Here is a 17,858-nt window from a genome sequence, read left to right on the forward strand (position 1 = left end):
GGTTAAGCAAGGGCAGGATAAGACTACTCCTCAATGGTTAGGGAGGTTCTGCACGATAAGCTTGGTATGTAAGATTAACTGACCAAGGTTAGCTGACCAAGGGTCACAGCTGCCCACCACCCGGTGCTCATGATTAACTTGTTTTTCAAGGCCTTACCCAGGCCCAGGTTTTTTTTTTCTTCTTCTTCCTGAGTCACACCCTCAGAAAATGGTTTCTAGGTTTCTAAGATGGCTATGCTTATGCTAATTTACTAATCTTACTAATGCTTAGATTCTACATTTCCCCACTTTCTTTTGACCATTCCAATCATGGAATGTTTGTTTCTTCCTGCTGTGTGAGTGAATGATACTGCGGTCTCAGCATTAGCACCTGAACAGCACTCACTCTTTCCCTAACAAAGGCTATTAGCCGGTTTAAGATACAGGGACCTAAAGTGAGAAGTAGTATAAAAATAAGCAAGGGCCCTGCCAGGGTGGATATCAGGGTTGTAAACCATGGGGATTTAGTAAACCAGGATTCAAATAGCCCTTGGCTGGCCTCTCGCTCTCTTCCTTTGATCTAGCCTCTCTCTAAGTTTAGACATTGAATCTCTTACTATTCCGGAATGGTCTGCTGTTAAGGTTTAGCTAAGTTTTATTAGTTCTTTTTCCTGACTCTTGATGCTCTCTGCACTCCTTTACACTGCCATCGTTGAAATCTATTATTTCCTAAAACTTCTTCTTTAGTGCCCCCTTCATTTGGCGGTATTTTTTAACATACCTTAATGATCTTTCAAGTATAAATTAGTCATTATCCTTTGGACATTCCCTATTTATGGCTATCTCCAACAGGGCCAGCCCCATGACTAAATCAAGTCTTCCTAGGTTTGATCCCACTCAGCCTGGGTTTCCTCTTCTACTGACCCAGCCCTCTAAGTGCAACAGGTATAAGAACAATAAAAACAGTAAGTGCATCCATTTTCTTAATCATTATAGCTACAACCAGTCATCCCACCTATGTTCGCTTTTTAAAACTAATATTACCTTTAAAGCCTGTCAACTGTCAAAAATGTATATTTCTTTCTCTACAAAACACCCTAATTTGTTCTTCCTTCTGCATGATCTTTCACATATCTTTTTCACTTCATATGTGGGCTACAGCAGCATATTTTCCTTCAGTCTCCCAGACCTCCGATTGGTATACAATGTTTATTATTACAATTATACTCAACAATGGAGAAATTTCCCTTGAAAACAGTATGGCAACAGAAACAAAATCTACCAAAATATCTCCCATAGCACATCCATTTACAAGGATTATTAACTCATTCAGTTTTTTTTTTTTGAGAGGGCATCTCTCATATTTATTGATCAAATGGTTGTTAACAACAATAAAATTCAGTATAGGGGGGTCAATGCTCAATGTACAATCATTAATCCATCTCAAGTCTAATTCTTGTCAGTCTCCAATCTTCTGAAGCATAACGAACAAGTTCTTAAATGGTGAACGAATTCTTACATAGTGAATAAATTCTTACATGGTGAACAGTACAAGGGCATTCATCACAGAAACTTTCAGTTTTGATCACGCATTATGACCTATAAACAATCAGGTCAAATATGAATATTTGTTTGATTTTTGTACTTGATTTATATGTTGATCCCACATTTCTCCCTCTATTATTATTATTATTTTTATTTTTAATAAAATGCTGAAGTGGTAGATAGATGCAAGATAAAGGTAGAAAACATAGATGATCAGGTGTGTGCCTATGGACTAAGTATTAATCCAGGCTAGACAAGGGCAGCAAGACATCCACGGATGCAGAAGATTTCTCTCAAAGCAGGGGGGTGAGGTTCTGAGCCTCACCTCTGTTGATCCCCAAATTCTCACCTGATGGCCCCCCTGCGACTGTGCCTGTCTTAGGTTGTTCCTCCCTTGAGGAATCTTACCCGTCTCTGGCTAACCAGTCATCTTCCGGGGCCATACAGGGAAATGTAAAGTTGGTAAGTGAGAGAGAAGCCATATTGTTTGAAAAGGTTAGCTTTTTACTTCTTTGCAGATTTATGCCCTGTGGCTTCTATGCCCAGCACTTGTCTCGAGGTATCTTTACCACCTGGAGGAATTATGATACTTGGTAAATTCGATATAAGGCACGAATTCTATTTAAGGGTTATAATTAGGAAGGAAGAAGAAAAGCTATAGATGTAGCATATGGAAGGAAACATGGGAGAATGGATTATTTCTTTGACATATCTTCTTGTAGAGTACCTTAAGTATGTATAGGTTTTAAACTACTAATTTGCACACACATATTAACATAATAGGAATACGGTGATATAAACAAAGCAAATCTATAATTACCATCCATCTCCAGTGAAGCCAAGAAAACCATTTAGGCACCCTAGGCATTTGTGAAAATTTATGATATGATGGATATTGTCCAACTGTACTTGAACAATCAGACAAATTAAAGCAGCCCATTTCTGGGATCTGTTCACATCCCATATGTTCTTTTAACCGTAGATAGTCTATAGTCATAAGATTTTGGAGTGTTACAACTTGCACCCCTCCCAACTCCTGGTTGAGTTCCAACAGTACAGATCCGGTCAAATTCGTTGTCTCACTGTATGCACATGCCAGCCTAGACATCTCCCTCCTCATTCCTATGGCAAGTCCAGGAAACTCATTCAGTTTTTTACACTGCCAAAGAGCAACAAATTTTGAGCTAATAAAGCTAATGAATTCTTTTTCCAGTTTTGTTAAATAAAACTGAAATAAAATGCAATCCATAAAACAAACCTACTCAACTGTTAAATGTGCGTATCTTACTTCTTCCATAAAATTTAACAGGAACCAGGGCGCTGCGGGGACGGCGAGCGCGGGGCCGGCGGCCGAGGAAGCCGGGGCCGGGCTGCCGGGGCCGGGCTGCCAGCGCCCGCGCGCCTCGGTGCCGCGGCTCGGGCGGGGCTCCGGACGGGGGCTCGGCCGGCCCTCGAGGCGCGGCCCCGGGCGGGGAGGGGCGGCTGCTCCTCCCCGAGGGGGGACTCCGACGCGCAGCCCAGGGGACCCGAGGTCGACGGACTCGGGGCGCCGCTGCCGCCGCTGCCAGCCTGCATGCCTCTGCTTCCCCGTGCTCTGTCCCGGACTGCTGGACTAGCGGCAGAGTTGTTCCCCTGGGGTCATTTGGCAATGCTCCAGTACTCCCTGTTGAGCTTCTCTGGAGCAGACGACGCCATATCCAAAGAGGAATTTGGAGGGCAACTGGGAGCAAAAATCCCTGCTATCTGCTGCTCCAGCCTTTAAACAGGAAATGGAAATAAATGTGTGTTACCAGTGCCCCATCTCTGGAAACCCAAGGGAACATGAGGACATACTGGTGAATTGGGGACTGAAGAGAATATGAAATTAGAAAGTAGGACTAAGACAAGTGCTGAAGACAAATTTGGGAGTAATCAAGGTACAAGCAGAAGCTAGACCAGCAGCAAATGAACTAGTTGAAGAAACTCTATGTACATGAGAACATAAATGATTTATTTGTACAATATGTATACACACACATCCAATATATCCAAGCATGACATAATCCTATTGCACACCTCCTTCAGACACTTGGAGTACAATCAATGAAAGAGCATAATGTTGCTAAGCTAGATCTACTGACTCTCATATCTTATCAGTTGGTTTCTATTCTGGAACTGTGAGGCCAACACTTGTCAAATATGTGTTAAGGTCTATTATGCAATTTGCTTTTATTTTCTCAACAAAACTTTTTTGCACAGAAAAGTTCAAGGAATACAAATAGATCTGGTAAAATATTTGTCTAGACATCAAGTATCTTTTGATAAAAGAATATCTTGATTGGTTGAATATAACATATATATGTATTTCTAAGGAAGCATGAATAGGCTTTGGAAACTAAAGAAACTATTCTTAGCAATTATATATTGAATTCTCACTGGCCTTATCTGAAAAACATTTAAATCAAATTAGTATCTGATTTTTTTCATGTCTTAAATAATTTACCCTAAATTAAATCAATAAATAAGATCTGTAGAAAAATTTTTAGATAATATAATAAACCTAATACCAAAGTAACCACACATACAATTTATTGTGAACCATCCCGTTGTGACCTGAGTAATGTTGCTATTTTTGCTACATTACCAGGTTAAACTAGACATTTAAACACAAGGAGGTTCTAAGAGAATTCAAATAGCTCTTGCTATTCCTAAAAAAATAAGACTATCCCATTGCAAAGAAAATAGTGGCCACAAAGATAGGTACTGATGACTAATTTAATAACTGGGTAGATACTTTTGGCACGTACTTCTCAAGATATTATAATATCTTCAAGGATCTTAAAATTTTGCTCATGGATGGTTTACAATAAAACATCAATGTTGTGTACACTGTTAGAGGCAATGGAAAAATCAGTTTAGCCATGATTCATGCATGAATTCCCATGTGGGTCACATACCGCCTAGACTCAAGGGAAGGTGCTATTCCAGAGTCTACACACTGCCAATAACCTGAAAACTAATACAAGCTAAATTCCACTTATAGGCTAGAAATTAAATGATGCATTTAATTATCAGTCCTCCAGTGCTTCTGTCATCTTTTGGCATTTATGAGAATTAATAAACTGCCACGGTTTCTGCAAACATAACTGGCAGTAATCCACAACTGATTGAGTTAATTAAGCAGAGCAATTGTCAAGAGCTAAAAATGATGAAAAGGAAGAAATTTAATGTAATGGGGCATAATGCTGTGGAGATGCACCAAGAAGTCTAGACAATCCAGAAATTTTCCCTAATAAATTTGTGTGTATGCATGCATACACATGTGCATTTTCTTTTAATGTAGCACTATAAAGTATGGCATATTCCTAATGTTCAGAATAATAAAAATTTAATCTTGTCCAAAAAAAAAAAAATTTAACAGGAACCATTACTCATACCTATGAACTGATGTTCTAAAAATATAGTTCAGTTCTTTGAATCCTCTGGACCTTAATATTCATTTATCAGTTTAAAAAACAAATGACACAATACCCAGCAGATGAAGACTTTTTGTCCCATAGATGTTCTCCTTTCAGGGTGTCATCTCTCAAGGTCTCATCTTGTGACTTTTGTCTCACATCTCCTGAAATGCATTCAGAGTCAACACTGCGCCTGCTTTTCAATGGCTTTCGATTTGAATGTCTCCTTTCTCCTTCTCTTCCATCAGAGAGACTCCATGATGATAAACTTTCGTCACTGTTCTCTGCAGGTTTTCGAAAACCACAATGCACAGAACCCTGAGCAACCAGTGCTGAAGATGAACTAGATGGCTCCAACTTTCTGCCCTTGCTTTGAAATGACAGTTCTTCATCATCAGGTCTTAAGAATTTAGGTCTCAAATTTCCAAGAGAAGAAAGCACTTGATTTTGGCTTTGACTGGATTCTCTTCTGTGTGTTTCTGAAGTCTCAGATCTATTATCTTTTTCATCACCACTAAATTTACCTTTATTGATATTGTGTGTAATATCTGTTGAACTGTATCTATGCCTTGAATTTTTATTATATTTTACCAAGTCTGACCTTCTACTGTCTTGATTTCTTTGTGCTTTATCTGAATACATTGGTTTCTCCACCTTTCTCTTCTACAATCTTCTTTCATGGATGAAATATTTTCAGCTTCTTCTAATTTTGACTGAAATATTTCCATTGACTACAAAGGAGAAAAATTAAACAAGATATCTAAAATTAAAAAAGTATCAATAACTTGAACCCCATACACCACTGTCCAATGATACACTGTCATGTGGCACAATAAAAAAATAAGTAAATAACCAAGGGGAGGGAAAATACCATATAATCATCCTACCTAATATGGACTGAACTGTGGGTGCCCCCTCTCCAAATTCACAGGTTGAAGCACTAACCCTGAGTACTTCATAATGTGACCACATTTGGAGAAGGGGCCTTGAAAGAGGTGACTGTAAAAATGAAGTCATTAGATTAGACCCTAATCCAATCTGACTGACATCCTCATAAAAAGAAATTTGGAAACACAGAGATACAGGGATGCACACACAAAGATAAAATACCATGGGAGGATGAGAGAGATAAAGGAGCACAAAAATCTCAATCATAATTTAAGCTGGTCTTGGGATGAAAGTGAAGCTTGGAGAATTTAGCCAATGGTTCTGTTAACGTTACCGTTAACAGTAATTGCACTAGTTGGGGTGAGGATTTAATAATTTGTGTAACTGTTGAACCACTGTGTTGTATACCTGAAATCAATAAAATGTTATTTATCAACTACACTTCAATTTTTAAAAAAAGATAACATACCAAGTGAGGGCACAGTGAGAAGGCAGACATTTACAAGCAAGAAGAGGAGCTGCAGAAGAAACCAAACCTGCTGATGCCTGAGACCGTGAACTCAACTGCGAGGGAATCCACTTCTGCTGTTCACGCCACCCAGCAAACTAGTACACTAGCATACAATGAATGCTTAAAAAAAAATACAAGTAATCAATGAAAAATTAACAAATAATGAAAAAAACCTGGGGACTCAAAAGAAAAGCCACTTAGACCAAATGCCTACATCTAAAATAAGATAAAATACAAAAAACAGTGAAGACATAAATTTTTTTAAATTCCTGTCAGTGAGATTCAAGATTTCCTCATTGCTAAAATATGACAGATTTACATGAAAAAAAGGATAAAAATAAGAAAGTCCTGTAAATGAACACTGTGTCCAAAAACATGCAAATACAGTGAAAAGAGTAATAGAAAGTGCTGACTCCAAATGAGTGAAGTGAATACTAGCGTGGGAATTCCCATCCTTAGGAAAAGATGATAAACAGATTTATGTTATAAGGAAAAAAGACACATGGAAGATGAATTCTAGAGAATCTAATATGCAGAAAAAAAAGCAAAGATGGAACAAAGCATTAACAGAATAATAAGAAAATTGCACAGCTAATTTTCCAAATCCAAAAATCTCATTCAATAGTCTTCAGAGAGGAATAAAAGTGATGCATGCAAAGGCTCATATGTAAAAAAAAAAACAAAAACGAAAAACCCTAATTCCTGAGTCTCAAAATTCACACACACACACAAAAAAATTCTTCACAAAGACTGATCAGTGGAGGGAGTTAAGTGTAAGAATGTAAACAAATGAGAGTGAGTAAATAACACATTAACTACAAAGCAAAGTAATATTTATCAACTTTTTACCTATAATACTAAAGCTAGAAGGTAATGGGATAAGGATCAAATTTTTAAAGAAAATTATAAAGCAGTAATTCTACATACAGAATTGAATTCACAAAGTAGCATTCCTAGTATGGACAAAAGAAAGCCATTTTGAAAGTGCAAGGATTCAGAAAACAAATCAATTACTGATTCTGGGAGGAAAATCACTCGGGATAATTAAGATAAACCATAAATGAATTAGGGCAAACATCACTGAGAAAAGGAAGGCATGCTATAAACCAAATGGCAAATGTAATGATTAGGTCTAAACAACTGGTCTCAGAGTTGTGACGTTTAAAACAATTGTTAAGAATAAGATGCATATATTTTTAACTTAAACTGGAATTAAGATTTAATATTACCTCAATAAAATCTAAGAGGTAAGATGGGCATCAAATTGTGCTAAAGTTATCTTAGCCTAGGCAAAGATGACCCATAATATTTTATTTTAAATTATTTTTAAATACATATTTAACATGTTTCTTATATTTAATTACAATATGAATGGAACAAAAATGACAGCAGGGGGAATATTTTCATAATGAAAGTATTGCCTCATAGGCAGCCTTTTCCTTCTTAGTGATACATCAAATAATGGTGTATCTACATTAGATTCAATAAAATAACAAAAGAAGCAATTAGCACAATTTATCAAATGTTTATTATATCTTTTGCACCATTTAAGTGGGCTCTAGTTCAAATCTACTTATTAACTATGTAATCTTTGTTATTTAACCTCTCTCTGCCTCAATTTCTTCATTTACAAAACAAGAATAGTACTTTATTAAACAATTACACATGAAACACTTGATATATGAAAAGCACTCAAAATATAACAAAAACTCACAACAACTTTATAAAGCTGATTCTAGTAACTGTTTTAAAAAGAATAAAACTAAAGTCACACAGAGAGAGTAACAAACCTGATATTGAAATTTAGGACTATTTGATACAAAGCCAATGTTTTTACCTACTATGTCAGAATGCCTCACTCTATGATTCAAAAATGTTATGAGATTATATAAAACTTCACAATTAAAAGAATAGACATAATGACCCAGTACAAAACTTAATAAAAACAACATAAAAACTAGAGGCCATATACACTATGAACATATAAATGAACAAATTTTAGTACTGTATTAAAGGAAACATCATGACCAAATAGAAGTCATTCCAATAATTCAGGAATGGTCCAACATTAGCAAATGTATTAATCCAACTCATTTCAGTAACAAAAGAAAAAACTCATATAATCTCAAAAGATATCAAAAACCTTATAAAAATTAGAAAACCTAGTTGGAGAAAAAAGACAGCAGTGTGAGAGGAGAGGAGGATATCTCCTCAACAAACCACATGTATTATGAAAATACAGCAAATACAACTATTCCTAAAAGAGTGACCAGAAATAAGATTGCAACAGCTAGTCTAAAATCTGGGAGAAGAGAACATCTCACGGAGAAGGATAAAGTAACAAAGCCGTGACCCAGAGGGAATGGAGCACTCTCCCCACCCCAGCTCACCAGCAGGAGGAAGAGAATCAGAGCCGGGAGGGAGGAGAAGCTCAGGACTGCTAAACAAGCCCCAGAAATCTACTCTGAGAGCACAAACCCACACTGTATGGTGCTCTGGAGATTAAAGGGAGTGAAAACCAAAGTCAGAGACTAAGACTGTGAACAGGTTCCAAACCAGCTGCCCTGGGACAAAATAAACATGGGTGCTTTGAAAGACTTCTCAAGAGTGAGAGGGCTGCTAAAGGGGCAAGGGTTTAGGAGAAGGAACAGGTGGACAAAATCGTCCTGGCACACTCAGCCCAGCAGGTTGGGAATTTTCAGGAGCTTCAGGCGCTCCATCCAACTGCTGACAATGCAGCACCGAGGCCCCTCACTGCAATAATCAGCCTGCCAATTCTTCCTTCCCACCAGCACCTGCATGCAAACCACTGTCCCTGCCATTGCTCCAGACCACACAGAAGGCAGACCCACCTACAGAAACTACACAGCTTAATGCAGAGGCTTCTCCCTGCATGCAGCTAACCAACCAGGCCAATGGAGGCAGACACTACGACCAGGAAGCAGGAAAGGGCTTTGTCCTCCAGGCAGACACCAGCACCACTCAGCTATGACCCCCGTCATAGCCCTAGGCCATCCTGAGGGCCACCCCACCCACAGCAACATAGGGGATTAACCCAGAGCCCACTCCCTGGACATGGCTGACTGGCCATGAGAGCAGAGGCAGACACTGAGGCCAGGGAACAGGAAAGGTCTTTGTCCACCTGGCAGGCCCTGGCACCACTTGCCTGCAACCACAGCTACTGTTCCAGGTTCTGGACAGCTCCGAAAAACAGAGCTTCTGAGAACGAGAGGGCACTGCCTACACAAACCTAATATTTCTCACTATCCAATAGGATTATGAAAATGCAGAAGAACCTTGTTCAATCTAAAATCCCTCCAAGACCAGAAAGAGGGCTCAGTGAGACTGAAAACACCAATCTTCCTGAAAAAGAATTCAAAATAAAAATCATAAGCATGCTAAGGGAGCTACAGAAAAATATTCAAAGCTAAGGTATGAATTCAGGAGGGAAACAGACTCCTAAAAAATACAGTAGCTGAAATTAAATAAACAATGGAGGGATTTAAAACCAAATTAGTTGGGGCATAGTCAAGATGGCGGCATGAGTAGAGCAGCAGAAATCTCCTCTCAAAACCATGTGTGTTTTTGAAACTACAACAAATACAACTATTCCTAAAAGAGAGACCAGAAGACACAGGACAACAGCCAAACAATATCCACACCTGCGAGAACCCAGCGCCTCAGGAAGGGGGTAAGATACAAGCCGCGGCCCAGCGGGACCCGAGCGCCCCTCACTGCAGCTCCTGGCAGGAGGAGAGGAGTCGGAGTGGGGAGAGGGAGCCCAGGACTGCTAAATAGCCAGCCTTAGCCATCCGCACCGGGAGTGCAGACACACAGGGCGTGGTGTGCTGGAAACTAGGGAAACAGGACAGTAAGACCTGTGAGTGGGTCTCTGCAGCCGGCGCCCCTGGGACAAAGAAAAGTGAGTGCTTTTTGAAAGTCTTAAAAGGCACAGTGACCCCACACCTGGACGGAAGCGTCCTGGAAAATTAGCCCAGCAGCTGGGAATCCCGGGGAACTCCGGGCGCCCTAACCCCCTGGGCAGTAGCGAAGCTCGGAGGCCCCTCACAGAGATAAACAGCCTCCCGGCCATTTCCCCTCCAACACAGCTCCACAATATCGGAGCAGCAACCTGAGACAGGCCAGGCCCAAAGCAATCACCAAGCTAAACTCCATAGTGGCCAGGCAAGAATCAGAAGCCCCATCTGCACACAGCTGCCCAGCATAAGCCACTAGAGGTCACTGTTCTCCCAGGAGAGGAAGGCCACAAACCAGCAAGAAGGGATGTTCTCCCAGCGGTCACACGCAATAGCTCCGCAAACTATCTCTATTGCCATGAAAAGGCAGAAGAATTTGATACAGACCAAAATCACAGAGTCAACCCATGAGAAGGAGATACACCTAACCAGTCTTCCTGAAAAAGAATTCAAAATAAAGGTCATAACCATGCTGATGGACCTGCAGAGAAATATGCAAGAGCTAAAAGGATCAAGTTAGGAGGGAGAATACAGAAATAAAACAATCTCTGGAAGAAATTAAGAGCAGACGGGATGAGGTGCAAGAGGCTGTTAATGGAATAGAAACCAGAGAACAGGAACACAGACAAGCTGACACAGAGACAGATAAAAGGATCTCCAGGAATGAAAGAATATTAAGAGAACTGTGTGACCAATCCAAATGGAACAATATTCGCATTATATGAGTACCAGAAGAAGAAGAGAGAGAAAAAGGGATAGAAAGTGTCTTTGAAGAAATAATTGCTGAAAACTTCTCCAAACTGGGGAAGGAAATAGTCTCTCACACCATGGAAACCCACAGATCTCCCAACACAAGGGACCCAAGGAGGACAACACCAAGACATATAATAATTGAAATGGCAAAGATAAAAGGCAAGGACAGAGTATTAAAGGCAGCCAGAGAGAGGAAAAAGGTCACCTATAAAGGAAAACCCATCAGGCTATCATCAGACTTCTCAACATAAACCTTACAGGCCAGAAGAGAATGACATGATATATTTAATGCAATGATATAGAAGGGCCTTCAACCAAGAATACTGTATCCAGCATGATTATCATTTCAATATGAAGGAGGGATTAAACAATTCCCAGACAAGCAAAAGTTGAGGTAATATGCCTACCACAAACCACCTCTACAGGGTATTTTAGAGGGACTGCTCTAGATGGGAGCACTCCTAAGACTAAATAGATGTCCCCAGAGAAAATAAAATCACAGCAAAGAAAGCAGACCAACCAAATACTAACTAAAGGCAAAAAATAAAACCAACTACCCACAAAAGCAGTTAAAGAAAACACAAAAGAGTACAGAACAAACCAACCAACGTATAAAGAATGGAGGAGGAGAAATAAGAAGGGAGAGAAATGAAGAATCATGACAGTGTCTATAATAGCTCAATAAGCCAGTTTAGGTAGGCAGTAAGATACTAAAGAAGCTAACCTTGATCCTTTAGGAGCTACTAATCTAAAGCCTGAAATGGCAATAAGTACATATCTTTCAATAATCACCCTAAATGTAAATGGACTGAATGCACCAATAAAAAGACACAGAGTAATACAATGGATAAAAAAGCAAGACCCATCTATATGCTGCTTACAAGAAACTCACCTCAAACCCAAACACATACACAGACTAAATGTCAAGGGATGGAAAAATATATGTCATGCAAACAACAGGGAGAAAAAAGCAGGTGTTGCAGTACTAGTATCAGACAAAACAGACTTCAAAACAAAGAAAGTAACAAGAGATAAAGAAGGACGTTACATAATGATAAAGGGGTCACTCCAACAAAAGGATATAACCATTATAAATATATATGCACCCAACAGAGGAGCACCAGCATATGTGAAACAAATACTAACAGAACTAAAGGAGGAAATAGAATGCAATGCATTCATTTTAGGAGACTTCAACATGCCACTCACCCAAAGGATAGATACACTGGACAGAAAATAAGTAAGGACACACAGGCACTGAACAACACACTAGAACAGATGGACCTAATAGACATCTATAGAACTCTACATCCAAAAGCAAGAGGATACACATTCTTCTCAAGTGCACATGGAACATTCTCCAAAATAGACCACATACAAGGCCACAAAATTCAGTAAATTCCAAAATATTGAAATTCTACCAACCAACTTTTCAGACCACAAAGGTATAAAACTAGAAATAAATTGTACAAAGAAAACAAAAAGGCCAACAAACACATGGAAGATTCACAACATGGTCCTAAATAATAAATGGGTCAACAAACAAATTAAAATAGAGATCAAGGAACATATGGAAAAAAATGACGACAACAACACAAAGCCCCAACTTCTGTGGGACGCAGCGTAAGTAGTCTTAAAAGGAAAGCATATAGCAATCCAGGCATACTTAAAGAAGGAAGAACAATCCCAAATAAATAGTTTAACATCACAATTATCGAAACTGGAAAAAAGAAGAACAAATGAGGCCTAAAGTCAGCAGAAGGAGGGACATAATAAAGATCAGAGAAGAAATAAACAAAATTGGAAGAAGAAAACAATAGAAAAAATCAATGAAACCAAGAGCTGTTTTTTTGTGAAAATAAACAAAATAGATAAGCCTCTAACCAAACTTACTTTTAGGAGAAAAAGAGAATCAACACACATCAACAGAATCAGAAATGAGAATGGAAAAATCTAGACAGATTCCACAGAAATACAAAGAATTATTAAAGACTACTATGTAAACCTATATGCTAACAAGCTGGAAAACCTAGAAGAAATGGACAACTTCCTAGAAAAATACAACCTTCCAAGACTGACCCAGAAAGAAAAAGAAAATCTAAACAGACCAATTACCAGCAACGAAATTGAAGTGGTAATCAAAAAACTACCACAGAACAAAACCTCCGGGCCAGATGGATTCACCTCAGAATTTTATCAGACATACAGGGAAGACATAATACCCATTCTCCTTAAAGTTTTCCAAAAAGTAGAAGAGGAGGGAATACTCCCAAACTCATTCTATGAAACCAACATCAACCTAATACCAAAACCAGGCAAAGACCCCACCAAAAAAGAAAACTACAGACCAATATCCCTGATGAACGTAGATGCAAAAATACTCAATAAAATATTAGCAAATCGAATTCAAAAATATATCAAAAGGATTGTACACCATGACGAAGTGGGATTCATCCCAGGGATGCAAGGATGGTACAACATTCGAAAATCTATCAACATCATCCACCACATCAACAAAAACTAGGACAAAAACCACATGATCACCTCCATGGATGCTGAAAAAGCATTCGACAAAATTCAACATCCATTCATGATAAAAACTCTTAGCAAAATGGGTATAGATGGCAAGTACCTCAACATAATAAAGGCCATATATGATAACCCACAGCTAACATCATAGTGAACAGCGAGAAGCTGAAAGCTTTTCCTCTGACTTCGGGTACAAGACAAGGATGCCCACTCTCCCCACTGTTATTTAACAGAGTACTGGAGGTCCTAGCCATGGCACTTAGACAAAACAAAGAAATACAAGGAATCCAGATTGGTAAAGAAGAAATTAAACTGTCACTATATGCAAATGACATGATATTGTACATAAAAAACCCTAAAGACTCCACTCCAAAGCTACTAGTACTGATACCGGAATACAGCAAAGTTGCAGGATACAAAATTAACACACAGAAATCTGTGGCTTTTTTGTACACTAACAATGAACTAATAGAAAGAGAAATCAGGAAAACAATTCCATTCACAATGCATCAAAAAGAATAAAACACCTAGGAAAAAAACCTAACCAAAGAAGTGAAAGACCTATACCCTGAAAACTAAAAGACACTCTTAAAAGAAATTAAAGAGGACACTAACAAATGGAAACTCATCCCATGCTCTTGGCTAGGAAGATTTAATATAGTCAAAATGGCCATCCTGCCCAAACCAATATACAGATTTGATGCAATCCCTATCAAATTACCAGCAACATTCTTCAACGAACTGGAACAAATAGTTCAAAAATTCATATGGAAACACCAAAGGCCCCAAATAGCCAAAGCAATCCTGAGAAGGAAGAATAAAGTAGGGGGGGTCTAACTCCCCAACTTCAAGCTCTACTACAAAGCCATAGTAATCAAGACAATTTGGTACTGGCACAAGAACAGAGCCAGAGACCAGTGGAACAGATTAGAGACTCCAGACATTAACCCAAACATATATGGTCAATTAATATATGATAAAGGAGCCATGGACATAGAATGAGGAAATGACAGTCTCTTCAACAGATGGTGCTGGCAAAACTGAAACTGGATCACTGTCTAACCCCATACACAAAAGTAAATTTGAAATGGATCAAACACCTGAATGTAAGTCATGAAACCATAAAACTCTTAGAAAAAAACATAGGCAAAAATCTCTTGGACATAAACATGAGCAACTTCTTCATGAACATATCTCCTCAGGCAAGAAAAACAAAAGCAAAAATGAACAAGTGGGACAACATCAAGCTGAAAAGCTTCTGTACAGCAAAGGACACCATCAATAGAACAAAAAGGTACCCTCGGCATGGGAGAATATATTTGTAAATGACGGATCCAATAAAGGCTTCACATCCAAAATATATAAAGAGCTTACGTACCTCAACAAACAAAAAACAAATAATCCAATTAAAAAATGGGCAGAGGAGCTGAACAGACAGTTCTCCAAAGAAGAAATTCAGATGGCCAACAGACACATAAAAGATGCTCCACATCACTAGTTATCAGAGAAATGCAAATTAAAACCACAATGAGATATCACTTCACACCAGTAAGGATGGCTACCATCCAAAAGACAAACAACAACAAATGTTGGCGAGGTTGTGGAGAAAGGGGAACCCTCCTAACACTGCTGGTGGGAATGTAAATTAGTTCAACCATTGTGGAAAGCAGTATGGAGGTTCCTCAAAAAGCTCAAAATAGACTTACCATTTGACCCAGGAATTCCACTTCTAGGAATTTACCCTAAGAATGCAGCAGCCCAGTTTGAAAAAGACAGATGCACCCCTATGTTTATTGCAGCACTATTTACAATAGCCAAGACATGGAAGCAACCTAAGTGTCCATCAGTAGATGAATGGATAAAGAAGAGGTGGTACATATACACAATGGAATATTATTCAGCCATAAGAAGAAAACAAATCCTACAATTTGCAACAACATGGATGGAGCTAGGGCGTATTATGCTCAGTGAAATAAGCCAAGTGGAGAAAGACAAGTACCAAATGATTTCATTCATCTGTGGAGTATAAGAACAAAGAAAAACTGAAGGAACAAAACAGCAGCAGAATCACAGAACCCAAGAAGGGACTAACAGTTACCAAAGGGAAAGGTACTGGTGAGAATGGGAGGGTAGGGAGGGATAAGGGTGGAGAAGAAGAAAGGGGGTATTATGATTAGCATGTATAATGTTGGGGGTGGGGGAAAGGGGAGGGCTGTACAACACAGAGAAGACAAGTAGTGATTCTACAACATCTTACTACGCTGATGGACAGCGACTGTAATGAGGTTTATTGGGGGGATTTGGTGAAGGGGAGAGCCTAGTAAACATAATGTTCTTCATGTAATTGTAAATTAATGATAACAAAATTTTAAAAAAGAGACTAAATGGAATAGAAATTAGAGAACAGGAATACAAAGAGGTTGAGGCACAGAAAGAAAAAGGGATCTCTCGAATGAAAGAATATTAAGAGAAATGTGTCACCAATCCAAATGGAACAATATTCACATTATAGGTGTACCAGAAAAAGAAGGAGAGAAAAAGGGATAGAAAGTGTCTCTGAAGAAATACTTGCTGAAAACTTCCCCAGTCTGGGAAAATAGAGAGTCTCATTGGCCATGGAAGTGCACAGATCTCCCAACACAAAGGACCCAAGGAAGACAGAACCAAGACATATAGTAATTAAAATGGCAAAGATCAAAGACAAGGACAGAGTATTAAAAGCAGCCAGAGAGAGAAAAAAACATCACCTATGAAGGAAAACCCACCAGGTTATCATCAAATTTCTCAGCAGAAACCTTACAGGTCAGAAGAGAATGGCTTGATATATTTAATGCAATGAAATAGAAGGGCCTTGAACCAAGAATACTGTATCCAGCACGATTATCACTTCAATATGAAGAAGGGATTAAACAATTCCCAGACAAGCAAAAGTTGAGGGATGTTAACTCCCACAAACCATCTCTACAGTGTATTTTAAAGGGACTGCTCTAGATGGAAGTGCTCCTAAGGCTAAATAGTTTTCACCAGAGAAAATAAAACCACAGTAAAGGAAGTAGACCAATTAAATACCAACCAAACAGAAAATTAAATCACCTACCCACAGAGTCAGTCAAGGAATACACAAAAAATACAGAATATGACACCTAACGTACAAGAGTGGAGGAGGAAGAAAAACAAGGGAGAAAATAAAAAGAATCTTCAGATTGTGTTTATAATAGCCTAAAAAGTGAGTTAAGTTAGACGGTTAGTAAAGAAGCTACGTTGAACCTTTGGAAACCACAAGTCCAAAGCCTGAAATAGCAGTAAGTACACATCTATCGATAATCACCCTAATGGAAATGGACTGAATGCAGCAATCAAAAGACACAGAGTTACAGAATGAATAAAAAAGCAAGACCCACCCATATGCTGCCTACAAGAGACTCACTTCAAACCAAAAGACATACACAGACTAAAAGTGAAGGGATGGAAAAAGATATTTCATGTAACTAATAGGAAGAAAAAAGCAGGAGTTGCAATACTTTTACCAGATAAAATAGCCTTCAACAAAAAGAAAGTAACAAGACACAAAGATGGACATTATATAAATAATGATAAAGGGGTTAGTCCAACAAGAGGACATAACCATTATAAATATCTATGCACCCAAATATGAACAACAAATATTAACAGAATTAAAGGGGGAAATAGAATGCAAACCATTCATTTAAGGAGACTTCAACACACCACTCACTCCAAAGGACAGATCAGTCCGACAGAAATAAGTAAGGAAACAGAGGCACTGAATAACACAATAGAACTGATGGACCTAACAGACAGCTATAGAACACTGCACCCAAAAGCAACAGGATACACATTCTTCTCAAGTTCACATGGAATATTCTCCAAAATAGACCAAATACTAGGCCACAAAGAGAGCCTTAGGAAATCCAAAAAGATTGAAAAAGTACCAACATCTCAGATACAAAGGTATGAAACTAGAAATAAATTGCACAAGAAAACAAAAAGGCTCACAAACACATAGAGGCTTAACAACATGCTCCTAAATAATCAATGGATCAATGACCAATTAAAAACAGAGATCAAGCAGTATATGGAGACAAATGAAAACAATGACTCAATGCCTCAACATCTGTGGAAAGCAGCAAAGACAGTTCTAAGAGGAAAGTATATAGCAATCCAGGCCTATTTAAAGAAGGAAGAACAATCTCAAATGAAGAGTCTAAATTTACAATTATT

The 17,858-nt window shown here is 38.6% G+C and overlaps 2 protein-coding genes across 21 annotated transcripts in view; one reads left to right on the top strand and one right to left on the bottom strand.

Moving 5' to 3' along the window:
- Positions 1–17,858, top strand: part of LOC108384619 (acetyl-CoA acetyltransferase, mitochondrial-like) — a 186,636-nt gene that overhangs the window by 107,250 nt on the left and 61,528 nt on the right. For 11 of the 20 annotated variants that reach the window (XR_012132528.1, XR_012132537.1, XR_012132531.1 and 8 more), the window contains one exon: positions 5,252–5,566. The exons of the other annotated variants lie outside the window; for them this stretch is intronic. Coding sequence is in view for 1 of the 11 variants with exons in the window: in XM_073239341.1 (XP_073095442.1) it covers positions 5,252–5,283 (32 nt within the window). In the remaining 10 variants the exon portion in view is untranslated. Of the gene's footprint in view, positions 1–5,251; positions 5,567–17,858 lie in introns of those variants that run through there. 20 annotated transcript variants of the gene reach the window in all.
- The window catches only part of LOC118969720 (CWF19-like protein 2), an 80,984-nt gene that overhangs the window by 30,999 nt on the left and 32,127 nt on the right, over positions 1–17,858 (bottom strand). Inside the window, 2 exon segments of the mRNA XM_073239333.1 lie at positions 5,035–5,611; positions 5,614–5,692. Coding sequence (XP_073095434.1) covers positions 5,035–5,611; positions 5,614–5,692 — 656 coding nt within the window.

The sequence above is a fragment of the Manis javanica genome, chromosome 6 (genome assembly GCF_040802235.1).
Source record: "Manis javanica isolate MJ-LG chromosome 6, MJ_LKY, whole genome shotgun sequence".
NCBI lineage: Eukaryota > Metazoa > Chordata > Mammalia > Pholidota > Manidae > Manis > Manis javanica.